General features: G+C 45.9%; 1 protein-coding gene across 2 annotated transcripts; it reads right to left on the bottom strand.

Annotated features, from left to right (window-relative positions):
* Positions 1–447: 447 nt before the first annotated feature.
* Positions 448–27,911, bottom strand: LOC128830793 (solute carrier family 22 member 13-like). 2 transcript variants are annotated; one of them, XM_054016575.1, is made up of 11 exons: positions 27,824–27,911; positions 24,879–25,300; positions 19,177–19,280; positions 12,137–12,291; positions 11,192–11,360; positions 10,631–10,751; positions 9,001–9,095; positions 6,482–6,696; positions 3,216–3,324; positions 2,039–2,248; positions 448–1,189 (listed from the first exon to the last, which is right to left on the bottom strand). In XM_054016575.1, the coding sequence occupies exons 1-11, from the start codon at positions 27,894–27,896 to the stop codon at positions 1,093–1,095; spliced, it is 1,770 nt and encodes a 589-aa protein (XP_053872550.1). In that variant the 5' UTR covers positions 27,897–27,911; the 3' UTR covers positions 448–1,092. The 2 variants fall into 2 exon arrangements, with proteins under 2 accessions (XP_053872550.1, XP_053872549.1); XM_054016574.1 differs by having other exon boundaries at positions 6,431–6,696.
* Positions 27,912–27,981: the final 70 nt, after the last annotated feature.

The following is a 27,981-nucleotide window of genomic DNA, read 5'->3' on the forward strand; positions in this document are numbered from 1 at the left end:
TCCCGGGTGGTCCTGGAGGTGGGAGCCCTGGCTGGAGGGACCCTGGGCTGAGGCACAGCCCAGGCGCCCTGCTGCTTATCCTGATCCTGCCAGCACCGGACCGGCTGGAGGTGAGGGGGGAGTGGGCGGAGTCAGCACTGGTGCGGGGGAGCCCAGCACTGAGGCAGCAGGGGGTGTGGGGGGGGGGCAAAAGAGAGTCCAGGGATGGGGCAGCGGGGGGGTCGGGGGGGAGGAGAGCCCAGCACTGGGGCAGGTGGGGGGAGGGGAAGAGAGAGCCCAGGGCTGGGGCAGCAGGGGGTGCTGGTGGGGGAGGGCACTGGTTTGGGGGGGGGTGAGAGCCCAGAGCTGGGGTGGTGGGCAGCCAAAAATTTTTTTGCTTGGGGCAGCAAAAAACCTAGAGCCGACCCTGTCCACCACAAAGGGAAACAGAGCCTCCAGAACACAAAGGATTCTCCACAGGTTTTAATTTTATTCACTAAGCACAGCTACTCCCCGTTAGGGATGCCAGCACATTGCTTGCTGTATCTGCAGCAAAAACCCAACTAGACTTTTCTTTCTTGGGTAACGCTAGGTAAAAGGTACACGGGTTTGAAGTGAGGGTAGATAAGGGAGAGAATTGGAGATGAAAAGGCTTATTAGCTATCTAGTGTAATCTATCCATGGGATTGTTTTCTCGGGCTGTATCCAGTCTGCCTTTATATATTGCACGATTCATTTTCTTTGCAAGGCTATTCCACCGTCTAATAGAACTCACACTTGGGAAAGTTTCCAAACATGGTGCACATGGCGGGAAGTGAGGAGAGAAAAGAAAAAGTTCATTCTGTCCTAATTTCAGATTTTTATCTTAAATTTATAGCTCCAGTTTTCTCCCAGCCAGGCTGTTCTAACACTCACTGAACAGAGCAGGAGTGACTAACTGCAGTACTTACCAGGAAGCACTAAGAGGGAGCTTAGGGAAGGCAAATCAGATTGAGGAGAAGAAGAGTTGGCAGGGGGCTGGTCTACTTGGGGAGTTAGTGTAAATGAAGAACCCAAGCTGAATCCACCGGTGGCTTGCAGTCCTTGTTCCTAAGCATCTTATGGCTGGCTTAATTAGAAGCGTGTGCTCCTGGTGTGTCCAAAATCTTGGTTGTCTTCTTTTAGTTTCAAGTGTCCAACTTCATAGCTACCGTTGACATTTTCACAGGACCTAATGAAAGGGAATATGGTTAAGTACAGGAAAAGGACACTTTTCGAAATTGCAGCAGCCGTTCCCGCTTTGCCACTGGCTTGCCATGGAACCATGGCCATTTTCCCCGTAGCCCAGCTCACACTCCACTTGCCCCAAACACAGCCTACCCTGCACCACTGAGAGCATATATACTTTTCCACAGTTCTTCCACTGCTCTCTTCAGCACCTTCCAACCCACAGAAGAGTCAATTTCATCCCTTCTCCCTTCCCTGAACAAAGTCACAGCCCCCTTCAACCTGCTGGACCCCACCTGCCACCACCAGAAGATGGTGCTCACCTCAGCAAGCAGGAAGCCTCATGCTCACAGCCTGATGGCAGAGCTGGAAAAGGATTGGGAGCGGATTCCAGATGGGGCAAATCAAGACTCACTTTGCACAAGAGAGCCAAGCAGGCATGGGTGGGGAGGCACATGTGTTTCCCCATGGGAAATCCTAGGAAGTTAGTGCCCGGATGAGAGGCACATAAGGATTGGCATTTCCCTACAGGTTGGCCTCCCCATTTTCTGTAACACCTGACTCCCCTCCATACCCCCACAATCAGAGTGCTTAGCCTCTTCATTTCAGAATCAGATCCTGTCAAGCCACCCGCTAGCATGAGTATTGACAGTGCAAGTGGGAGGTGGGTGATTGGTGCATTTCATTCACGGATGGGTCTAAAAGAGCTGGCAGCTCAGTTGGGGATAGCCTTTGTCTCAGTTGCCTGAATACCACTGAAGGGGGAGGCAAAAGACCACCACTACCACCACTTAACAACATGTGAAAAGGCGAGGGGGATGGGAAACGCTGCAAACGCATTTTGAGGACTTACCGCTGGCTAGCCACAGCTGCCTCTGTGTGATCCTGAAGCTCTTTGCCGCACGTCTCTGGAAGCAGGAAGCAGAGGATTCCTGCAATCACTGGAGTGCTTCCCAAGATCACCATGGAAATAGCGGGACGGTACTTGTCCAAGAGACTAATCAGAGGGGAGATCATGCCACCCACTCTGGCTGACATAGAACATAAACCCAAACCGGTCTGCCTAGTAACAGAGGAAAGCAGGGACGGTGTGAACAGGATGCAGTAGAAGGTCTTTGCTTATGGGGTTGTCTCCAGTGGTCTAGATCCTTGTTCTGTTCTGCAGCATGGCAGAATCCCAGTTCAAGCCCTGATCAGTGCCCTACTTCCCAGGATGTTAAGTGATGCTGGAAGTCAATCAACAGCCTCTTGTCTTTAAATATCTGCGGAAATCTCCCATCTTTGCATTAACATCAGTAGGGGCAATATTGTAGATAGGGCTCCAATGTTTGGAGAAAGCTGCTTAAAACCACCATGGGGCTCAATTCAGTGGGGTCTTGATCACTGACTGTAATTGATGATTGCGAAAAAAAACAGTGGCCAAAGGAAGGTGTTTTCCAAACAGGTTAACTTGATGAAACACAATCCACCAGTGGGTAGATGGGAGGAAAAACTAGTGGATTCTGTTTTTGAGGAAAATAGTCAGCCCAGCTCCATGCTCTCAGGCCATGCTGCCTCTCAGACAGGAAGGGATGCAGGTGGTCATCCAGTCTGGCATCTTGTCTCAATTCAAAGCCATTAATACAGAGCAATACAAGGATCCCGTCTCCCTCTATCAATATGTCTGTGACCCACACCACCATAGCATCTTGGATTCAAATTAATCCATTTGATTTTTAGATCAAAACTGGAGACTGACCAATGCCTGTTCTACAGTTGCGGAAAAGGTGAGAGTGGGGCTGCTGAGAAATTAGAGTGGACTATAGGAGGAAGGGCTATTTTTTCATCAGGGATTGATCCAGATCATCTGGAATCATATCAAATAGAACTCTCTGGACTTTCTGAGCCACTATTTAGTTCCTGAAAGCCTCCATTACCAGTGAAAATAATAAAACCCACCTAGTGGTGAAAATAGCCTAAGGATTTCAATCTTAGAGTATACCCAGTTCCTGGGCAAAGGCATCATATAAAAAAAAGGAAGGAGAGCTCACCTGAGAAGAGTGGGGAACAGCTCTGCACAATACACATAGGAGGTATAAAGAGAGGCCGTGATGGCAAACTTCCCTATCACAGCCAGCGTTGTGACCACCACTGGCAAATCTGGTGGCAAAAGGCGATACTGTTATACAAAGCTTATATGGGGGGGAGGAAGAGGGGAGAGGAGAGGGAGCACAGTTAGGGCTGCCCCATATGGGCCTGCCAGGAGGCAAAGCTAGCATACATGTACCACTACACTAAGGAACACACCTCCAATGGGAATCACCAGAACTAGCTTCAAAGGATGGTTCCGGTCTGGAAAGTGACTGCAGAGATGGCATCTCAGAGTTTCACGTTTATCACGCCTCCCCGATTCCTAGATCAAATGCATTCAGTGTACCAAGTGCCAAGAGCCTTTCCCTAGCGACCTGCCCTACAAACTCACCCTGGATTCTGAAAGGTAAACTGAGTTTTTTTCCTTTTCATCACTATAACCGGTAATCAGAAATTGCCCAGACCAGATTATGCCCTCAGTTATTCCTTCTAGCCCCTTACCTTCAGATCATGCTTTTATTTATCCTGTGTAACCTTCACCATCTTCACGTGCTCCCCCAATGACACCTGCGCAGCCCCAGTGACTTCAGATTATGCCCTTATGGGCAACGGCATAATGAGGGGCAGAATTTGACCCTGCAATTAGAACTTTTGCAATTGTGCGAGTGATTTATTAGCCCAATTAAAATCCAGTTCCCATAGATGTCCTGGATCTGCAGAATCAACAGGAGTGAAAACTTATTTTTGGCATTGAAGTCAGCAAATACAACTTGAGACACACACAGGGAGTCAATCCATGGGGTAAGAAGGCATCAGCTGTACACAGTCACTTGTCAGACTAGAACCACACTTTACAGAATCCCCAAGGTTTCCAGTGCAACTTCAGCCAACTGCCAGTAAGTAAAGACCAATTTTTATTAGGTGATCAATTGTAGCCGCTCTCTTGGATGATAGTTTGAGATAAGTTACACTATAATACGCTCTAGGAGCCAGATAGAGAGGTGCAGTGAATCATCCAGGTGAAGTCAGCAGAGATCTATCAGCCACTGACTTCACTGGATTTACACGAACGTCAAATTTAGCTCGTGATGCTTCAGAGGGAGATTTTCAAAGGTACAAATAAGAATTATGCCCTCAATTCCAATTAACTTTCAGTGGGAGCTGGTTGCAAAACTGCCCTTTGTGTCTTTGAAAATTTTTCCCATTATATTCTTTTTTCTTATTTTTATGATTATTTCTTATTTGTTATTATGGTAGCACCTAGGAGCCCCAGTCACAGACCAGGACCCCACTGTGCTAGGCGCTGTACAAACACAGAACAAAGTGACAGCCCCTGCCCCACAGACCATACAATCTAAGTACGAGACAAGAGAAAACAAACAGTGGAGCACAAGGAAACAATGAGACAGTACTGTGTAAATAGACCAGACAGAGACAGGGTGGGGGCAGGGGTAGAATATACAAGCAAAGTGATCAATGTGATGTTGGCTAATGGCACATTAGTGCCACAATTTTGGAGGGGAGGAGGATCACTTAGGAGGGGGATCAGCTACATGGAAAGAAAAGGGAAGGAAAGGGGGAGATGGGACAGTGCAGGGGAGGAGAGGCATAAGAACAGCCAAAATAGGTCAAAACCAATAGTCCATCTAGTCCAGTATCCTGTCTTCCAACAGTGGCCAATGTCAGGTGCCCCAGAAGGAATGAACAGAACAGGTGATCATCAAGTGATCCATCCCCTGTCGTCCACTCCCAGCTTCTGGCAAACAGAGGCAGATGTGGAGTAAAGGTGAGGTGAAGAGAGGGAGGGGGAGAGTTGAGGTAACCAACCAGTCAGCACAGAGCAGAGTCAGTCAGAGAACAGTCGGACAGTTTTGGCTGGAACGTCCAGAAGTCCCCTACTTGGGTCCTAGTGCACCCGGAGCGAGGGGGTCTGCAGAGTTCTGGGTCCAGAGAGCTGCTGGGAGATGGGGTGGCCCCTTTTAGTTTAGTTAACTAGCACAGGGGCTTCAGATTTTCTAATCTACCTACCCAGATGCCAGCAGGCTACTGTCGCTACTCAAATCTCTGGCTCTGCAACAACCCCAAAGCATTGGCGAAGGTTGAAGCAAGCATGAATCGCACCAGCCCGCTTCAGTCCCTTTGAAAAGTGCTAGAACAGAACTATGGCATCAGCATGTTCTAAAGAAAGCTGTAACGGGTTTCCCTGCGTCTTGTACAGGGCTGAGCATACTGCCAGCACTTCCAAAACAACAACAGGGGAAGGCGGTGAGATCACAGGCAGCAGGAGAGAAAAGAAGAGGGAAAAAATGAGGAGGGTGGAAGGAAAAGAAAAACACTGACAGCCCTTAAAAACTCCTCCTTGGCCTGCAAGAGGCAAGTGTCTCCTTGACAGGCACACCACGTTGTTCCACGGAGCTTGCCTGCAAGACCATAGGAGCTGACTCGGTGGGTGCTCCGGAGCTGGAGCACCCACGGGGAAAAATTAGGGGTGCTCTGCACCCACCAGCAGCCAAGCTCCCCACCCCACCTCATATCACCTCTGCCTCTGCCTCCTCCCCCACATACCCGCTCCTCCACTTACCTCCCAGCACTTGCAGCCACCAAACAGCTGTAGCAAGCTCTGGGAAGGAGGGGGGAGGAGCGGGAATGTGGTGCACTCAGGGGAAGAGGCAGGGCCGGGGCAGGGATTTGGGGAAGGAGTTGGAATAGGGGCAGGGAGGGGGCAGAGTTAGGGGTGGGGACTTTGGGGAAGGGGTTGGAATGGGGACAGGGAGGGGGCAGAGTTAGGGGTGGGGACTTTGGGGAAGAAGTTGGAATAGGGGCAGGGAGGGGCAGAGTTGGGGCGGGGACTTTGGGGAAGGGGTTGGAATGGGGACAGGAGGTGGCAGGGCAGGGGTGGAGTCGGGGTGGGGCCAGGGGCGGGGAGGGGTCAAGCACCCACCGGCACCAGTAGAAGTTGGTGCCTATGGAACCAGGAATGTAAAGAGAGAAGAAAGTAAGACTAAGAAAATCCAGAAATTCGTCTGAAATGGAGCCATGTGGGTGCCATCTCCGGAAAAGGTGGCTCAGGCATTGAAAGCAAGTGTTAGGAGCCAATAGAGAGGGCCCCAGTCAGCTGAGCTATGAAAGGAAAGGAAAGAAAATGGAGGACAAAGGAACGTGTCTGGGACTCAACTGCTCCAGGTACCGGGTAGGTTGGGCTGCACTCCAGGGACTTGCTGTGTACCTTTGGGGATGCCGGTCATGATGAGACACATGGCTCCGCCCAGCAGCAGAAAGCAGCCCTGGCATTTCTTCCTCCCAAACCACTGCAGCAGGAAGATACAGCCGAAGCGAGCTGGTATTTCAACAGCCCCGAACACAAGCTGCGCCAGGTAAATGTCCAAGCCAAAACTCCCCACGTTAAGGCTCAGGCCATAGTACACCAGGCTGTTCACAAACCTGAAAGCAAAGCAGAGTAGAGTAGAGCGTATGCATCTCCAGGAGTGTGGTTAGCGTTAGGTGACCCCTGTTTCCATGGGGAGGGGAAACATCCACTCCTTGTGCTATAGAGTAAGTACTCCATGAAAGCCAAGGCATGGAGGGCTGGAAGACCCAGTGAGGGAGGTAATAGCAAAATGGCTGCCACTGAGCCTGTACCACTGTAAGCAAATCTTCCAGCAGCTGTGAGAACCAGGGGAAGTGCTGAATATCCCTGGGAAAGGTTCACACAGCAATTTGTGCTGAATATGAAAGCCAGAGGGGCAAATAAACTGGAGAATGAGCAAAAGGTTGCTCTGCTCTTAACAGTAGCAGACACAGAAGCCCTAGGTGTATACAATGCATTCCAGGTGGGGAAAGAGAGGAAAGGTTTGCAAAAATAAAGCAAATGTTGGAGCATCATTGTGTCATTAGAAAAAAAATGTTACTTGTGAAAGATATATATTCAGGATGGGAACATAGGATGAAGGGAAACAATAGAGAGGTTTGTTAGAGACTTACAAACAGGTCTGCCAATATGGAATACTAAAAGATTCTCTCATTAAAGGCCAGAGTGTCCTGGGATATACCAATAAACAAGCCCATGAACGGTCACTAAGGAAGATGAATCTGACACTAGAAAGGGCAATATGTTTATGCCAAACAGCAGAACAAATAAAAACCCTAGAGAAAGTCACAAAGCATATGACTCAGTAGCAGAGCTAAGCCAACAAGGGAACGGTTCACAGACATTAAAATAGAAAACAGGAAACAATGCCAACGATGTGGCAACCAGCATGACCATAGGAAATACCCAGCATTTGGGCAAATACGTGGAAACTGTAATAAACCAACCATTGCGCTGAAGTGTGCAAAGAAACAGGAAATTAAATGAAATGCAGAATGGGACTCCTCATGTGAAGAGGAAGACCTGTTCTTATGCATAATAAGGGTACACCAATTGTGGTTCCCTCCGGGATGAGAAAGGAAATATTGGAATGAATGCATGAAGGGCACCTTGGGAAGACCAAATCAAAAAGGAGAGCTAGAGAGATTGTATTCTGGCCATAGATGAATAGCGACACCAAAGAAATAGTGAGCAAATGTGGAATGTGTCAGACGTACAGAAATTCCCAGCAGAAAGAATCAATGATATTGCATAAACAACTCTCAGTCCATGGGACAAAGTCAGAATTCACATGTTCAGCGTGGGAAGACAGGATCACTTGAAAATAATTCACAAACTGATCCTGTTATTGACCATGAGTCTGAACAGGGGGACATACAAGGACTGGAAGATTGTTGAAACGTTTCAGAGACTGATCGAGGTTTGTTTAGTCAGCTACTGTACTGGTTATAGTTTTTTTTTTAAGTTTAATTTAAAAGTGTTTTAGTTCCATTAAGAAATTTAGAAAGGGCTCTGAAAAAGGAAAGGTGTGCTATGCACTAAGGCCTCCCCGGAGTGTGTTCTTTCTGCAATCATTTCATCATTTTCCTATGAGGCATTGTATGCTGGGTAAGAGAAACAAAGGAACACAGGACAGGGTGAAGTCACAGGCTGCAGCTAAAGAATAGTAGGAAATTGTTACCTAATTTCTATACATAGGGACAAGTTGAACAGTTTTAGATAAACCCTTTATTAAGCACAGAAACTAAGGTATCACTCTAGCCATATCTGCACTGGTACTTTTAAATTGATCCTTGCTATAGCCGTATAGGTTTGGGCAGTGATTGCGGAGATCTCACAAGGAGAGCAGTAATCAGATGGGAGGCCTCTGAGGATAGTCCAGGGGCTACAGGAAATGGTTCTCTTGATAGAGCAGATGGCACTCTGAGTCACTGGTGAATCAATGACCTACCCTGACATTAGTACATGGCACTCCGACAGCCACTTACAAACATTCGTTTTCACCTATGAGAGGTAGGGTTATCCTCTCCACTTTAGAGATGGGGAACTGAGACAAAGAGATTAAATGACTTGCCCCAGGTCTCACAGAGTCTGTGGCAAAGCTGGGAAATGAATCTAAATCTTCTGAGTCCCAATTCAGCATTATGATCACAAGGCCATCTTTCATCTTTATTACTCATGAAAAAACCGTGTGTTGTTGTTTCACAGAACAGTACATTTGTTCATTCATCTCTTAAGGGAGTAAGAAGATGACACACATTAATATGAAACCGAAGGCACATTAGGTGGCTTTACAAAGTTTCGGTACACCAGATATCCATGCTTTTTTTTTTTTTTCAAAAGGAGTTCTAAAATGGAGAAATATTTGGAGGACTTACCAGGCATAACACATAATTAAAGTAGATTTCCTCAGGTGCGGCTTCCTGAAGAGATCCAGGATATTTCCAGATTTGCCCTTTTTTTCAGGTGTCATCTTCAAAATTCACAAGCAAAAGGGTCAAAATATAAAAGAGAAACCAATGGCTGGATCCAACTCCTACTGAAGCCAAAGGAATGACTTCCAACAACCCCAGGGAGAGGAGATTGGTACCAAGAGGGTTCTGGTGATGAGAGGCAGAGAACTGCAGCACGACATGCTGGATTCACATCACCAAAGCCTGTTTCTCTAAATGCCCCACTTTGGCCACTAAAGGTTTTTCTTGGGATGAATATTCCTGACAAGACACTTTTGGGAAAATGTAGTAGAAATAATCATATCTAATAGTAATAATAAAGAGAAGAACTGAAACATCTAACAAACTCCATGGCACTTGAGCAAACTGATCTGTAAAAAAGCCAGTGTCTGATTTAAGACCCTATGTACCAGGTGATTGTACCCCATAGATAGGACAGAGAAAAATTACAGATCGAGAGTGGCTGCAATGTTGCCCTTATCTTTGTCACCTTAGAAGTGGGGGAGAGGGGCAGGGCTCCTGCTTGCAGGCTATGGGGTTCTGTAGGGAAGGATACCAGCTGGGCCTAGCAGTAGGTAGCCTAAAGTAAGATGGGGTAAGTTATATTTTAGGGAGTAGCCGACTTTGTCTTGCTTTGTTTTGGGGTTCTTGTGTGTCCTTCAGAATTCTAAGAAATAAGAGTCTTGCACTGTAACCTTCCAGCAAGGCTATTTTTGTTTATCTAACTTCTCTGTGTGGATATTTACCTGGCGCAGCAACTGTTTGTTCACAGAAAGCACAAGAGCCATTAAAAATATTTTTAAAGCTCTTTTATCCATTTATATAAATATTTATCCTCTGGCTCTTCCCCCCCTCTCTCCCGCCGAGAGATTTCTGACTCCCCATGTGCAGCACATTTTTCAAACGGATCACCTGGGGACAGGGCCGGCTCTGGCTTTTTTGCCGCCCCAGACAAAAAAGCCTCCCGCCGCCCCCCCCGCCCAGCACGGCAGGGGGGGGCGGCGAGCCCGGCCGGGGCTCCGCTCTCCCCGGCGGCCAGAGCACCAGAGGAAGGGCGGCGAGCCCGGCCGGGGCTCCGCTCTCCCCGGCGGCCAGAGCGCCGGGGGGAGGGCGGCGAGCCCGGCCGGGGCTCCGCTCTCCCCGGCGGCCAGAGCGCCGGGGGGAGGGCGGCGAGCCCGGCCGGGGCTCCGCTCTCCCCGGCGGCCAGAGCGCCGGGGGGAGGGCGGCGAGCCCGGCCGGGGCTCCGCTCTCCCCGGCGGCCAGAGCGCCGGGGGGAGGGCGGCGAGCCCGGCCGGGGCTCCGCTCTCCCCGGCGGCCAGAGCGCCGGAGGGAGGGCGGCGAGCCCAGCCGCGGCTCCGCTCTCCCCGGCGGCCAGAGCGCCGGAGGGAGGGCGGCGAGCCCAGCCGCGGCTCCGCTCTCCCCGGCGGCCAGAGCACCGCGCCGCCCCCCTCCAGGTGCTGCCCCAAGCACAAGCTTGGTGGGCTGGTGCCTGGAGCCGGCCCTGCCTGGGGACTCCAAACCTTTTAGGAGAGTGACCAATTCCACCATTCATTACCTGATCCAGCAGTTCTGGTGGGATGCTTTGCTTATTTACAGACGCTGCCTTTTGAAGCAGTTTTTTGGCATCCTCTATCTTCCCTTTCATCACAAGCCAGCGAGCAGATTCTGGAAGGACCCTACAAAGTGGTTGAAAAAACGCAGTTACCCACTTAACTGTATCCCTAACTTCATCTACCTGATGTGTCTTCAGTGCTAATACCATCGATCTGATTGTGCCTGTTTACAACAGAAGACATGCAGATCTTCTGAGGCACTAAGGCTCAGGTTTGTATTTGGGGGTTGCTTTGTTTCAATAGAAATAATTTTATTGTGCTGCCTAGAGTTATGCTTAAATCCATATTTAGGCACCTCAATAAAAGTGGCCTGATAGTCAAATACAGTGAGCTCCCAGCAGCTCCCATTAACTTTGTATACGACTTTACAAGATCAGGGTATAATGGGAAATAACCTCCCCTTCAATGTGTAGATGAATCCACTCTGTAAAGCCCGTGTGTAACCTGGATCACAAACAACACTGCAATGTGTGAGAAGAGCTCTCTGGCAAAAGCACATTTACCATATGTAAAAGAAAAGACCAAATATTGGGGCAGATCCAGCAATCTGCAACAGCTTCCAGTTGCGAACCCCATAAGCTAAGCCAGCCAAAGCCATCTGTCCAATGGAAAAGCAGCAATGAGAGACAGCTACTGTATGTGTCCGGTAGGAGACTCCAACCCATTCCGTGCCTAGAAACATTAACACAGATTGAACTCCTAAGAATCCTAATAGTTCAGCACCATTTAAAGGACTTTTTTCTATTCCAGATAAGGATACATAATAATTCCCTACCTCTCAGTACTGCTGAGAGTCTTGCTTAACTAACCTTTGTGAATCTCCAGGGAAAAAGGCTGCATACATGTAAAGTATGTTATTAAGAGGGGCTTTCGTGACTGTGAGTAGACAGTGATCTCAGAGATACAATAGTTAATAACCACTCATGGGAGATACTAATGACAACCCGAGCACAAATAAACCAACATTTCACATTCTCCAACTATGCTCTGGGCCGATGAGAGGTGGGGGAAGCCAGTACAAATTACCGGGGCCCGGCGGTCTTAAAGGGGGCCCGGCTTCCCCCCCACTCTCGTCGGCCCAGTTTAGCCAGTGCGCCCTTGCTGGGGGGCCCGAAAAAATTTTCACACCGGGGCCCGAACCCGCTCTCGGCAGCCCTGATTATGCTTTCTGCCTGCCTCCCACCAAATATGTAAATAGTGGGCCAGATTCTCCTCTTCCCTTCACTGGTGCCACTCCCCTGACTTTAATGTGATTACTCCTGATTTACACCAGTGTGAGAGAAAGTTCAGTCCCACTGTATTTAAAAGACATTAAGTTGGAAGCACATTTTTAAAAACAGGTCGTACGTAACTACACAGCACTTTTGTCCAGCAGACTTTTTCATGGCCTTTTGTAAGACCACAGATATTGTGAAGCTAAAACAACTCTAGTAGTGAGGCAATCTTACCTAAGGCCACTGTGCTTATAGTGCAACCAGACACAGCAAAACCCACAAGACATCTCAAAGCCATGTAGACATAGATATTCGGTGCAAAGGCTGCTCCAACACCAAATGCCCCCATCATAAGCATGGAAAGCAATGTAACCGGACGCCGACCTATCCTGGGGGAGGAAACATATTTGTAAATCTCTGAGGCTACTGTCAGCATTCTCTCCTAAAGCCAGAGAGGCACCCAAGTACTATTGTGATGGGCATCAATGTAAGAGCCTGGATGGATATACTGGTGGTTGATACAATGCAGAAAATAAGTGTTTAAATGGTATTGCTGTAGAATCAGAGTTCTGGTTTAGATTATTGGAAGTGACTGCTGATTTTGGATCCACAACTTGATGTACCTTAAAGAGGCCTGGTTTTCACAGGGTGGGTGGCTCAGCGCTTTCTGAAAAAACAGACCCCTTTAAAGTGGTGTGAGCTGGGCATAGGGTGACCAGATGTCCCGATTTTATAGGGACAGTCCTGGTATTTGAGGTTTTGGCTTAGATAGGTGCCTATTACCCCCTCACCCCGTCCTGATTTTTCACACTTGCTGTCTGGTCACCCTAGCTGGGTACCCAAAAGGAGTTCTTCTAACAACAGACAATCTCCCTGCGAGGGACTGTGAATGGGAGCTAGAAGACAATCAGTGTGTGGACACACCTTCTGAAAGACTCCACAGGACAGAGCAGAAGGCAAAGCAATGGACACATTTGAATGGATTTGAGAAACATCCAAGGGACATTTAATTAGCAACCATCATAGTGGGACACTTCCTGAGGGACTCTCGCATCTCCTCTTTTGAGGTAACTGGGGTCACATCAGAAAGATGTTTATTTCTTAGTTTATACTTAAAACACCACCATAGCCACCAAATCCACTTCAGTTCTCCCCATGTTTGAATTGCCCTGTACATTCTATCCTCTGTCTCTCTTAGGGTACGTCTATACTTACCTCCAGGTTCAGCGGTAAGCAGTCGATCTTCTGGGATCGATTTATCACCTCTTGTCTAGACACGATAAATCGATCCCGGAAGTGCTCGCCGTCGACGCCGGTACTCCTGCTCCACGAGAGGAGTACGTGAAGTCGACGGGGGAGCCTGCCTGCCGCGTGTGGACCCGCGGTAAGTACCTTGTAGTTCGACTAAGGTGCTTCGACTTCAGCTACGTTATTCACTTAGCTGAAGTTGCGTATCTTAGTTCGAACTGGGGGGTGAGTGTGGACCAGCCCTTAGAGAAGCTTAGCTACTTGGGGCAGGAGTGACCTTAGTGCATTGTTAGCAGTAAACACAAGCTTGCAGAGCTCCATTCACCCCTTCTTAACATAAGAAAGGGACAGAGGGTACCTGTCACTGCCCAGCACTTGCCTGCTTCATGTAGGAAAAGAACACAAGTAGAAGGGGATGAGGAAAAATGGGAGCAGGGAATTGTGAGGAGAATAGTGAGACTGAGATGGTTGGGGGAAGGAGGAAGGAAGAAGTTCAGAAAATGCCCCACCACCACCAATAACATTTTAATCTCTCTGTCTTTCTGGTCTATTTACATTGCAATCTCTTCAGGGGAGCGACTGTTACTATCTGCTTCTTGTATAGCATATGGCACAATGGGCCGTTGATCTCAGCTGGAGCCTCTAATAAAGTGGGCTGGTTGAAAACTTTCTGTCAAAACGTTTGACAGAAAATTGGGTGTTTTACAATTTGAAATTTTTCACAAAGAATGGCTGCTTTCTGTGGGGAAAAGTTCATTTTTCGTTTGAAATCAAATGCCTGAAAAAAGCCAAAATATTTCAATTTGGATATACTCATGCAGCGACTCATGGCAGTTATAGTCCACTGCCTCTTCTTGTAGTGTTGGTAGGAATGTTTCTGTGGATTAGTGTGCTGTTCAGTGGTATGGTGGAAATATTCCTCGAGTCGGAGACGGCGAAAATAGGATTCCAGGTCATTGCAGAACTGTATCGTGTTCCTGGGGGTGGTGGCAGAAAGAGAGGCCCCAAGATAGGACAGACAATCCCCCAACCTGAAGCAAATACTCACCAGCAACTACACACCACACAACAGAAACACTAACCCAGGAACCAACCCCTGCAACAAAGCCCGTTGCCAACTCTGTCCACATATCTATTCAAGGGACATCATCATAGGACCTAACCACATCAGCCACACCATCAAGGGCTCGTTCACCTGCATATCTACCAATGTGATATATGCCATCATGTGCCAGCAATGCCCCTCTGCCATGTACATTGGACAAACTGGACAGTCTCTACGCAAAAGAATAAATGGACACAAATCAGACATTAAGAATTGTAACATTCAAAAACCAGTAGGAGAGCACTTCAATCTCCCTGGACACTCAATAACAGACTTAAAAGTGGCCAGTCTTCAACAAAAAAACTTCAAAAACAGACTTCAATGAGAAACTGCAGAACTGGAATTAATTTGCAAACTTGACACCATCAAATTAGGCCTGAATAAAGACTGGGAGTGGCTGGGTCACTACAAAAAATAATTTCCCCTCAGTTAAAAGCAACAGAGAGTCCTGTGGCACCTTTAAGACTAACAGATGTATTGGAGCATAAGCTCTCGTGGGTGAATACCCAGTTCGTCGGATGCAACGTCCATCTGTTAGTCTTAAAGGTGCCACAGGACTCTCTGTTGCTTTTTACAGATCCAGACTAACACGGCTACCCCTCTGATACTTTCCCTCAGTTGATATTCATACCTTCTTGTCAACTGTTGGAAATGGGCCACATCCACCCTAATTGAATTAGCCTCGTTAGCACTGACCCCCCACTCGGTAAGGCAACTCCCATCTTTTCATGGGCTGTGTATTTATACCTGCTATTGTATTTTCAACTCCATGCATCTGATGAAGTGGGTTATAGCCCACGAAAGCTTGTTATTTTTGCTGATACAGACTAACACAGCTACCCTTCTGAAACCTGTCAAAATACACCTCCCATGATGCACTCGATCCCCTCTCCAAGAGGGGTAACAGCAGTGATTCATGGGAGATATAGTCCAACTTGGGAGCTTGGCTGTGGCAGGGTGTACAAACTCCGCACCAGCCAGGTGAGGGTTAATGAACTGCTATGGGGTTAAGCAGCCCTGCCCCACCATACCTACAAGGCATATCAGGCTCAGAGGTAAGGCATAAAAAGGCAAAGTCTAGCTCTGTCAGCAACAGCAGCCCTGGAAGGGGAATAGACCTTCATAGATTCCAAGGCCAGAAAAACCATTGTGATTGTCTAAGTCTGACCTCCTGTGTAACAATGCCACAGAACTTCCCCAAAGTAATTCCCAGCAAAGATCTTTTAGAAAAACATCCAATCTTGATTTAAAATTGGTCAGTGATGGAGAATCCACCACAACCCTTGGTAAATTGTTCCAATGGTTAATTACTCTGACTTAAAAATTAACATTTATTTCCAGTCTATCTTGTTATACTTTTCTCAGCTAGACTGAACAGCCCATTATTAAATATTTGTTCCCCACGTAGGTACTAATAGACCGTAATCAATACACCCTCTCTCTGTTAAACTACACAGGTTGAGCTCCTTGAGTCTATCACTATAAGGCAGGTTTTATAATCCCTTAATTATTCTCATGGCTCATCTCTGAACCTTCTCCAAGGTATCAACATCCTTCTTGAACTCTGGGCACCAGAACTGTTCACAGTATTCCAGCCACAGTCACATAAGTGCCAAATACAAATGTAAAATAACCTCTCTACTCCTACTCAAGAGTGCCCTGTTTATTCATCCAAGGATTTGGTCACAGTGTCCAACTGGAAGCTCATGTTCAGTTGATTATCCACCATGACCCCCAAATCTTTTTCAGAGTCACTGCTTCCCAGGATAGAGTCCTGTAAGTATGGCCTGCATTCTTCATTCTTAGATGTATACATTTAGCCACATTTAAAATGCCTATTTTTGGCTTGCACCCAGCTTACCAAGCAATCCAGATCACTCTGTATCAGTGTCCTGTCATCTTCATTATTTACCACTCCTCCAATTGTGTGTCACCGGAAAACTATGTTTCTTCCAGGTCATTAATAAAAATGTTAAATAGCACAAGGCTAAGAACCAATCCCTGCATGCCCCGCCTTGTTTGATGATGATTCCCTATTTACAATTACAGTTTGAGACCTATCAGCTACATTTTTTAAACTTTATTTTTATTGTTTTTTTTTTATAAAATATAAGCATAGAACAAAACATATATAAATATGTACACAAAGTGGCAATAGCATATAAATAATAAAGTTCAATGTTCATTGAAAAACAAAAACAGAAAAACCTGAACCCATAAAGGTCATGCAGGCTATTAATTATTGAAGTAATTTAATAGATAAATAAGTCAGAACATAGTCTATGAGTATCGGGGATTAATGTATGCTAAGCTGCAAAGGTATGCAATAGTTTCACGTGTGACCAGACATCCTTGTATTTTTTTCACATTTCTCTTAGACAGAGTCATTTTTTCTATTCGTGAAGTAGTAGAGATCTCACTCAGCAAGTCTGTATGTATGTGGAAGGCATTGCAGATTTCCATGGTCTCAAAATAACCCTTTAGGTCACTAAAATAATTGCTGCACCCCTAATATACATGTAAGCAGAGTCAGGATGAGCTCTACCCTGACATCTGGTGGTGAATTATGGCAAGTGTGGAAAAGAACTCCAGGGGCTGATCTTGTTTGCATAGGCACACCCACCCGCCTGGCATGAGACAACAGCAATTGATAGTGATTACTTTGGATGGGGTGGGATCCCCAGTTTCTCTGTTATTGGGGCAGGAGGAATAAAGTGTTGTTACCCTGATTATGTGAATCAAGGACAATGAAACAGTTTTATGACAGAGGGTCTCACCATCATCTAAGTAGCAATCGCTAGACAAAGGACATGGGTTCCACAACCCAGTGAATTGAGAGGGGATGGGGATAGGTATTTATACCTGATGGTATGGGCCCCCTTTGAGGGCCTGAAACACCAATTGTACCACCTCTTCTCTCCACTATTGAATGTCAGAGCTAACTTTGATTCTATTAGGAGTCTAGTTGAGCTGCTGCTGAGCTGAATTCACTTTGGGCCAATGGTGCACCAACACTGGGGCTCCCCTACTACGAGCTGAAATCACTAAGAGCTGAAATCACAAAAGAGCTAAAGTTATTAAGAGCTGAGGTCACTGAGTGCTGTGTTAACTAGTGGGGGAGACTGAAGCTATATTGCTAAGCGGCTGGCAGAGCAGTTTGCGGGGACGGCTGGAGGAGCGGCACGGAGCCTTGTGGGAACGGTTGGAGCGGCCCAAGGAACGGCGAGAGGAGCCGTTTGTGGGGACAGCTGGAGCGGCTCACAGGTCGGTGAGCGGAGCGGAGCAGCTCATAGAGCAGAGCAGTTTGTGGGATGGCAGGAAGTGGACTGGCTCGTGGTGAAGGCTGTGGTGGAACCCCACGGAGAGACGGCCGGTCAGCCTCGGATCACATAAGGTGACCCTTAACACTCTGCGTGACTCCCTTTTACTCTGGGGCTGCACTGACCAGGGACAGAGACTTTGGGGGTTGTTGGACTTTTGGTGGTTGCTGGACCCAAGAGATGTTGGGGGTGTTGGACTTTGGGGACTCTGGGTGATTTTTGGGTTGCTGGACTCAAGAACCAAAGGGAAAGGACATGGCCCAATTTGCTGGGGTGGGTCTTTTGCTCATGGTTTGTGTTATGAATCCTGTTTGTGGTGTTTTTTCCAATTTAATGCTGATGTCGTTTACCTCATGTTATTAAACATTTTCTGCTACACTCAGACTCTGTGCTTGCGAGAGGGGAAGTATTGCCTCTTAGAGGCGCCCAGGGGGTAGTATGTAATTGTCCCAGGTCACTGGGTGGGGGCTCGAGCCAGTTTTGCATTGCTTTATTGAAACTGAACCCCTAGATACAGAACCCGGCCCTTGTTGCTGCCAACTTAGATGGGCAGAATGGTTACATACACAAGCTTGGAGAAGGGGAAATAGTGACACTTAGAGTTTTTATGGGAGCACTAAATATAGTATTCCAGTGCACATGCCTTTTTTGACAGGTATAGAGGGTGTGTGAAAGGTTGGCATGTGGCTGTTTGCATCTGCAATACTCACTGTGTGTTGCCTGTCTAGCCTTAAACACACACTCTGGAATCCCGTAGTGCCTGTTTACTATCTTGTTCTGGAAGAATTGCAGGAGAAAGAACTTGAAGTATCTTTTACATTAGGTCAGATGTCCTCCCTCTCCCAGGTGTCTGCTGAGAAAGTAAGACTAAGTTCTTTTCCCCAGTTTGCTTTGAGACTGAGATTAAGAGGGTGCTGCAAAGCACAAAGCCATATATAAATAATTCCTACAAAGTACTTTCTGTTTCTATATTTCTTAACACATTCTTCTGAGGAGAGAGAGAGAGTTAAAAACGGTCCAGTTGTCCCCTATCTATGCGTAAATCTGTGAGCATAGTCACTGAAAGAAGGAACTGTGAGTCAGCAGTAGCTGATATTTGTTGGATACGTACTCGAAGGAGGCCAGTCTATCATCTTGTATTCTATCTTTAATTTTTGTTAATCTTTTTCTATCCAGATTGTCTTAAGTTTGGAGTTGGCCTTGATCTTGAGGTGCGGGTTATCCCCCAATGGTACAAGAGAAGAATTAGTCAGATCGGATGCTGTAATCATTAACACATATTGCATCTACCTGAGGCATACTGCAAAGACTGGATTTTTCCTTAAGGGTGTCGGTAGCTTCTTGGGGTATAGAAAAGAAGAGAGGGAACCAAATGACATAGAATCCCCCCATTTTCAACCAGCTTTAATAATAAACAGCCACAGAAATGACTGAGTAACTTGCCCTAATCTACAGGGCACATGAGTGTCAGGGCCTAGGCTCCAATGCTCTAGCCACACCAGCCTGTACACCAGCCCTGCGGCTGCGAGGCCCTATACTATACACCCCCAAGTGAGGTTATGCTGCTGACTTTGTGCAGGTTGATCATTCTTTCTCCTTACCTGTCACTTAACGAACCGGAGATCAGAGCTCCAAGGAGAAGTCCCAGCATGTAAATGGATTGGGAGATGTCACTTAGCTTTTTTCGGTCACATACCAGGTCAAACTGAAAGAAGGGAACAAAAGTAGGTTTAATTTTAAAGTGGCTTGATTTGGTGGCTGGATTCAAGACCTGCTAGCAGCACAAACATTCCCAGAGAGAACCGGAGATTAAGGTACACGGCCTATAATGCCAAACCACCATTCACCTACCAAAGCACCACCCCAGTCAGCATCTAGTGTCACTTGAGTCTTTGATGTGTTCATAGGTAATACTAACCAGAAATATCAGACCTACAGGGTCATTCAGTCCCTCCCCCTGGCGGGGCAGGATTGTCCACAAGCAATGGAGATCTCAGTACTTCCCTTGAGAGATTATTCCATCATCTAAAGGATCGCACCGTAAGGACACTTTTCTCAATATTCAGCCTTTCATAAATCGATCCCACTACCCTTCATTTCACTGCTACAATAAGTGCCACAGTAAACTGCTCCTCTTCCTTTTTGGGGTTAGACCCCTTCAGGGAGATGTAAAACATGTCGTCCTTTGCCATGTGTCGACCAACCAATTCACATTCCACCTTTTTTACTCTTTCGTCAATAAGTCACAAGAACTTCAGCCTCCTGATTCTTTACTCTCTTCTGAGTTTCCAAATGTACTCTGTCAAAATGGTAATGAGTAGAGCTGGTCAAAAACCAAAAACAGCTTGCAAATGTTTGGGAAACTTCTTATTTTTATTTTAAATTATTTATTTCTTCAAAAAGATTTTTACAAAAAAGCTTTACACTTCAGTTTCTTCCTCCCCCCCCCCTTCTCTTTTTTGTCTCTTAATAAAAGGGGGCCAATAGGGGAGAAAATAAGAAATTGAACAATTTTGGTTTTCATTAAAAACCTGGGAAATTTTAAAACCCACTTTGTTTTGCAAAATTATATTTATATAAATATACACATTTTCTGGCAAAAAAAATTTTTTAACAAATTTTCAACCAGAGGTACTAACAAGGTGTCAAGAACCGAACACAATATTCCAAGTGCATTTCACCAGAGATACCAGGAGAATCTATTCTCACTCTCTGCCCCATGATGTAACGCCGCTATATGGATAGGCTGTAGCCTATCCACCAAGGTTCTTTTGAGGTCATCCATCACCATGACTCAGCCCTGTACACGCTCACTCCAAGTGCCTTCTACTTTTATTGCTTCCCAGTATGTTTCCCCTGCAGTTGAGTAGTATAGATGCAGTGTGTGTGTGTGTGTGTGTGTGTGTGTGTGTGTGTGTGTGTATGCATATTTCCTTCAAGTTTGGGGTAACTGCAACAGCATTTATATACACATGCCTCCATTGCATAAGGCTGTGGGTTCACTTACATCTTTAACATTAGAATGGGCAGTAACTCAGATACGAGTCCCAACAACTGTATGCCGTAGAAAACAGAACCTCAGCCACTCTGTTTGCCAGAAGCTGGGATTGGGTGACAGGGGATGGATCACTTGATGATTGTCTGTTCTGTTCATTCCCTCTGGGGCACCTGGCATTGGCCACTGTCAGAAGACAGGATACTGGGCTAGATGGACCTTTGGTCTGACCCAGTAGGGCCATTCTTATGTTCTTAAGTATTGCCAACCAATTCCTTACAGACAGAGACCCTTCTTTCAGACAAGTTAGCATAGGTATAGCCAGCCTTTTCAAAAATAGCTCACTTAAAGGCAGAGGTGTGCTATCCTGAGCGTCCGTCTTCCCGACAGCAGTGGGCGAACTTTTACTTCTTCAAAGCCTTTCACAACAAAAGACTAGACTAGAGGCAGGAAGGGGATCCATCATCTAGCCTGGATTCAGATGCTTAGAAGGCTATTTGGGAGCATCCAGAGAAGGTATAAAATGTGACAATTAACAGTACTCCAGAAGGCTTAAGGAGTCCAATTAGAATGCATAGATTTGGAATCTATAATTTGATTTATGCTTGGCCAGTAACTCAGAAAGGAACTTAGTGACACCATATATAAAGTGCAAGTTGTCCCATGCACTTTACAAAAGAGTTTCCCACTGGTGCTTGCCCTGGAGAGCTTAAAATCTCAAGTGAAGGGAAGATGAGGCATGGGAATGGATTGAGCCATAATCAATCAGTAGAAGAAGGCAAAACAAAGAAAGGGTTTTCTAGGAGACCTTTAAACATGGAGAGGCAAGATGGTAGTTGTGAGGGTGGTTTTTCCAAATCTAGCGGGCAGCATGATAAAGGGGCTGGAAGTTGTGAGCATAGGTGCTGGAGCTAGGAGTGCTAGGAATGCTGATGCACCCCCTGGCTTGAAGTGGTTTACATCATATACAGGGTTTACAGTTTGGTTCAATGGCTCTCAGCACCCCCCACTACATAAACTGTTCCAAGCACCCCTGGTTGTGAGTGGGAGAAGAGGGTGGAAGGAGAGAACACAGGGCAGGAAGGAGAGAACACAGGGCAGAACAGGGAAATCAAGGGTGAGGTACAGTTAGGGACAGAGCTTTTACTGTATGTTGTTAGAAGATCAGTTCCTAAGAACATAAGAATGGCCATAAGGGTCAGACCACTGGTCCATCTAGGCCACTCTCCTGTCTTCTGACACTGGCCAGTGCCACATCCTTCAGAGGGAATGAACAAAACAGTGCAACTATGGCGTGATCCATCCCCTGTTGTTCAGTCCCGGCTTCTGGCAGTTAAGAGATTTAGGAACACCCAGAACATGAGGTTAAGTCCCTGACCATTTTGGCTAATAGCCATTGATGGATCTATCCTCTGTGAACTTACCTTATTCATTTTTCAACCCAGTTATACTTTGGGCCTTCACAAGATCCCCTGGCAACGAGTTCCACAGGTTGCGTGCACGCGTGTTGTGTGAAGAATTACTTCCTTTTGTTTGTTTTAAATCTGCTGCCTATTCATTTCATTGGGTGACCCCCTGATTCTTGTATTATGTGAAGGGGTAAATAAACTTCCTTATTCACTTTCTCCACACCATTCATTATTTTATAGACCTCTATCATATCCCCCCTTAGTAGTCTCTTTTCTAAACTGAATAGTCCCAGTCTTTTTAATCCCTCCTTGTATGGAAGCCGTTTAATACTCCTGATGGTTTTCCGATTCTAATGCATCTTTTTGTTGTTGTTGTTGAGATGGGGCAACCTGAGTGCACGCAGTATTCACGGTGTGGGCATACCATGGATTTATATAGTAGCATTATGATATTTTCTGTCTTATCTTCCATTTTCTAATGGTTCCTAACATGGTTAGCTTTTTTGACTGCCACTGCATATTGAGCAGATGTTTTCAGGGAACTATCCACAATGACTGCAATATCTCTTTCTGGAGTGGTAACAATTAATTTAGACCCTATCATTATGTATAGATAGGATTATTTTTTTCCAGTGTGCATTACTTTGTACTTATCAACAGTGAATGTCACTTACCATTTTGTTGCCCAGTCACCCAATTTTTGTGAGACCCTTGTAATTCTTCATAGTCAAATTTGGACTTAACTATCTTGAGTAGTTTTGCCACCTCACTTTTTATCCTTTTTTCCACATTATTTATGAATATGTTGAACTGCACTGATCCCAGTACAGGTCCTTGGGGGGCACTGCTATTTACCTCTCTCTATTGTGAGAACTGACCATTTATTCCTACCCTTTGTTTCCTGTCTTTTAACCAGTTACTGATCCACGAGAGGACCTCTCCTCTTATCCCATGATAGCTTGCCTTGCTAAAGAGCCTTTGGTGTGGTACCTTGTCAAGGGCTTTCTGAAAGTCCAAGTACACTATATCCACTAGATCACCCTTGTCCACACGTTTGTTGACCCCCTCAACGAATTCTAATAGATTGGTATGGCACGATTTCCCTTTTAAAAAGCCATGTTGACTTTCATCCCCCAACATATCAAGTTCATCTATGTGTCATATAATTCTGTTCTTTACTATAGTTTCAACCATCTTTCCTGGTACTGAAGTAACATTTAACGGCCTGTATTTGCCAGGATCACCTCTCAAACCTTTTTTTAAAATCAGTGTTACATTAGCTATCCTGCAACCATCTGATACAGAGGCTGATTTAAGCGATAGATTACATACCACAGTTAGTAGATCTGCAATTTCACATCTGAGTTCCTTCAGAACTCTTGGGCGAATACCATCTGGTCCAGGTGACTTATTACTGTTTAATTTATCAATTTGTTCCAAAACCTCCTCTATTGACAACTCAATCTGGGACAGTTCCTCAGATTTGTCACCTAAAAAGAATGGCTCAGATGTAGCACTCTCCCTCACATCTTCAACATAGAAATGTAGGGCAGCAAAGGACTTCAGGAGGTCATCTAGCCCAGGCCCCTGCAATGAGGCTGCACCAAAGATACCTAGACCATCTCCAACTGCTGCTATCTAACCTGTTCTTAAAAGCCTCTTAGGACAGGGATTCCACAGCCTCCCTAGTTAACCTGTTCCAGAGTTTAACTATCCTTATAGTTAGAAAGTTTTTCCTAATGTTCAGCCTAAATTTCCCTTGCTGCAAACTAAGTCTATTACTTTTTATCCAACCTTAAGCAGACATGGAGAAAAATTCATCACAGGCCTTTTTATAACAGCCTTTCACATACTTTTGCACACAGTGCGCAGTTAATTTGTGGAACTCATTGCAATGGGATGTTGTGATGGCCAAAAGTATAGCTGGGTTCACAAATTAACTAGATAAGTTCATGGAGGATAAGGTCCATCAATGACTATTAGCCAAGATGGTTGAAGGGGGGGGGGGGGAGGCAACCCTATACCTCTGACAGATGCTGGGAGGGGAAGAGAGGGGTGGTTCACTCCAACTGCCAGGTTGTTCTGTACACTCTCGTGAAGCTTTGGTGCTGGCCGCTGTCGGAGACACGATATGAGGCTAGATGGACCATTGGATCTGACACAGTATGACCATTCTTATGTTTTTATCATTTTTTGCTGCTCTTTGACTCTCTCCAATTTGTCCCTATCTTTCTTCAAGTGCGGAGACTAAGGCCTCACCCGTGCCAAGCAGAACAGAACTATTACCTCCGGTGTCTTACATGTGACCCTGTTAATACATCCCAGAATAACGTTTGTCTTTTTCACAGCAGCATCACACTGTGGACTCATTCAATTTGTGATCCACTGTAACCCCCAGATCCTGTTCTGCAGTACTGCTGCCTAGTCAGTTATGCCCCATTTTGTACTCGCACATTTGAGTAAATACGTCAATGTCAGCAAACGTTAATTTCACCACAGACACACACAAACCAAAAAATATTTCCATCAGTAATTAAAACGTACAGCGAGGCAAAGAAAGAAAAATGCTGGTTAAGAACTTCAAGTTTGATTTAAGGATACTTACTTGGTATGTTTTGACAAGTGAAGTTGACACTGTGTGGTTTAATGGTTATACATTTCAACTTTTTGAATCTCAAGGTCATTAAATTATTGTCTGACACTCCTCCCATAATTTCCTGCAACTGTGAGTTTAAACCAATAAAATTAAAATGCTTAACATAAAAAATAAAGGTCTAAATTCTGCCACATCACCCATAGCTTGACATCTCCAGAAGCCGGGGGGAATTCAAAGTAGAAAGATTTTATCATTGCAATCAAGGAATCTGTATTCATCAAGAACAAAAGTGTAGTTACAAACCTGAGTTACCAACGTTGGTTCTTGCTCTGAAGGATAGACCCAGCCCTTCTGGCACGTCTCAGTGGAGTTAAGCCCATATTCTAGGATGGAGTCCATTCCCTGATCCACAGGAGTGTACATGTGGCATTCCTTGTAAGATCCAGATGTCTTCCTAGGAATGGTTAGGTTCAGCTGCTGTTCTTTAGTCAGGTTTGGACTAATTTCATGGATCCAGCTTGTATCACAGTGATGAGGCACATGCATAACCATGAACAATTGGCTGAACATGTGGAACCCCATGCTAGGAGATGCCAGAGAAATTAGCAGCACCAAACATTTTTGAAATCTCCCAAAATCACCAACTGTTTTTAGAATTTCTCCGAAGTCTGTCATGGTGAGCTTGGTCTGCGGGCAGACAGTACTGAGCCAGCCTTTCATATGGTCTAGAATTAATGTTTAAACAGAAAATAAACTCTCCAGAAGTACACAGTTAAGGCAAAGCTAATTTTTCATCAGGATCCGTGTTACTAAAACCCGATGCACGTTTTCTAGCTCACATGCTGCACTGTGTAATGTATTAATCACCTTTCAACAAAATAGGCAACAGCCATTCCCTGTGTGCTGAAGTCTGAAAGGCAGTGTAGACTAGAGGTTAGAGCAGAGGACTTGGTCTCAGGAGACATGGATTCTATTGTCATCTCTAGCAGGATCCAGCTGTGTGAGCTTGGGTAAGATGCTAATGATCCGTTTGTGCACCTAAATCCAGGCTCCTGGTGTCCGATTTTCTGAACCCTTGAGCACTTGCACCTCCCATTGACTCCAATTGTTCTGGGGGGGTGGTGGGGGGCTCAGAACCTCTGAAAGTCAAGCATTAGGTATCTGATTTAGCATAGCATTACACCGACATCCAGCTGGAGTAACTCCACTGTGTGGGGAAAAAGAACCGGGTGGCCTTTATGGCAGCCAAAGTAAGACCGAAGGCCCAAATTCAGGCCCTCTGACAGAAGCTGACTATACAGACGCCTTTACATAGAAGAGTACAGGCCAGAGCCTGAACAAAACTAAGCTGTACAAGCCCCTGCCAAATACGATCATGGGCTATGACCAGAGGAGGGAGCGGGAGGGAGCAATGCGAAAGGCTTAGCAACACAATATCCGCTTGTTTATAAAAAACATGATAGCCGCTTGTTTATGAAACATAACCGCCTATATGAAGAAATTGCTTCTAGTAAAGGTCAACTTCCCCTGTAGTTTCAGCTAACTGCCAAACTAGCCAATCATATATCTTCTTTGGGCATCCTGTGATAAACCCCTATGCTCTTAACCGTAAACCCCAGAAAAACAATATGTGCCCTGACGAGAAAAACACTCCAACTGGTGCCAAGTACCACCCATGGCAGAAACCACCAAGAAACCCCTCACCCAATAGGCACCCAATTCTCGTAAATAATGAGGAAGGTACCAGGAAAAAGGGTCAGACCCCAACTCTTATTTCACGCAAATGACGTATTATTTGTACTATGCTTGCGGTTTGAAGGAATAAAAGCAGCCTGCGTGCTGTGCTGGGTGTGGTAGTTTTCGGACTGCTACCCCAACGCGTTGGTATGTATTGCAATAAACTGGCCTCAGGCTTGAGTCGGTGAACTAAAATCAATGCGGGGTGACTTTTTCCATGACAATTTGGGGGCTTGTCAAGAAACACCCCTCCCTTGCAGCCTCATTGCCGGACAGCTAAGTGAACTAAGACTACGAAATCTTGAAGAATAGCTTGCGGAAGCTAGCCAAAACTACCTGAAGATGAAACTTTTGGTGTTCCTCAGCCTCTCCTCCTTGGCGGGCTTGGGGTGGGGAGGGAAAAGTAATATTTTTCTAAATCTTAGCCAATTAGTAGCCTCCGATTTAGCCTGTATCATATTGCAATATACCCCTACTTATACCACTAATATTAGTGCCTCTCTGCCCTTTGTAAAGGTGGTTAGCCAACAAATGTGGTATAATTCTTCACAACCTGATCAATAAGACTGGTTTCAATAGCTAGTACAGAGAGGCCATTAGAAGACCAAGTGCAATGTGACAGGACCTGCTAAATAATTGATAAACTATTTTTTGCATTTATCCAACAGCTGGATGGGTTAATTCTCATGTAAATTAACAGATGCCTTCAAGGCCTGCAGCATTAGGCCATTCAGTGATGGGTCTTTGCTCTAAACAATTAAGCTACTTGGATTTGGTTTCTCTGCAAACTTTTGACTGACTGGCAAGGGACTTCACCGTTAATATTGTCTGGTCTAAAGGGAACATTGTTCAGGAGCCTCCTCTTTCCACACTCACCTCTCTGCGCTCCTGCTGCTCGGTCTTTACTTTTTACACAAGAAAAACAACATGGAGAATCCACCATGTTGATTAAATATACCCAAATGTGAGGCCCAGCTTCATGCACCCTGCTGTTCTGGTGGCTTCAGAACAGATTGAGCATTACGAGAGGGCTCAAACACTATTCAAAAAGTACTCCTCTGTGCCTTTGTAGTACAGGCCCATGTCCTTTATCCGTTCAATGACTTTGATACTTGCTCCATCAGAGAATGCTTCTTCTTGAAGAAACCACTTCAGAATAGCCCTAAGGTTTCAAGTAAACCCTGGGCCAACTAGTCAAAGACCCACCTCTATGAAACAATTTTTGCTGGCATCACTTGTGACTGCATTTCACACCCTCTTCTTCAGGGGGAGCGACCCTGCTTGTTCAGTGCCTGTATAAATCACCACACCGTTAGTCTTAGTTAATGTATCTTATGGGGGGAGATTCAGGAACATAGACCCAGCTCTGTGAATAGCTTTTGCTCTTTGGCTGCTTTAGGTACCTTAGGATAGTTACATATTTGGTCCAGACCAGGACAGGAAGTCAATGAAAGTTAGTATTAAGCAAGTACAGTCTAGCAGGATTCAGCCGTTTTAAGAGAACTAGTTACCTGGAGCTCCATGGATGGTGTAATCAGGCCATTTGTCACGACCCAGCAGGGGAAGAGACAAGGGAGAGAGCATGGTCTGCCCTGAAGGCGTGCGGAGGCTACAGTTAGGCTCGGCCTGTGTGGGAAGCTGCAGTATGACACCATTCAATATCCCTGGG

This window comes from Malaclemys terrapin, chromosome 2, assembly GCF_027887155.1.
Source record: "Malaclemys terrapin pileata isolate rMalTer1 chromosome 2, rMalTer1.hap1, whole genome shotgun sequence".
Classification (NCBI taxonomy): Eukaryota; Metazoa; Chordata; order Testudines; family Emydidae; genus Malaclemys; species Malaclemys terrapin.

What these genes read in the sequence shown, in the direction of transcription:
- LOC128830793 (XM_054016574.1), bottom strand. Translation starts at nt 27,896, where the DNA reads ATGCTCTCTCCCTTGTCTCTTCCCCTGCTGGGTCGTGACAAATGGCCT. An exon ending in TCCGGTTCGTTAAGTGACAG is followed by an intron (nt 12,292 to 19,176) that starts GTAAGGAGAAAG and finishes TTCCTCCCCCAG; the next exon opens with GATAGGTCGGCGTCCGGTTA. An exon ending in CACCAGAACTGCTGGATCAG is followed by an intron (nt 9,096 to 10,630) that starts GTAATGAATGGT and finishes TGAATTTTGAAG; the next exon opens with ATGACACCTGAAAAAAAGGG.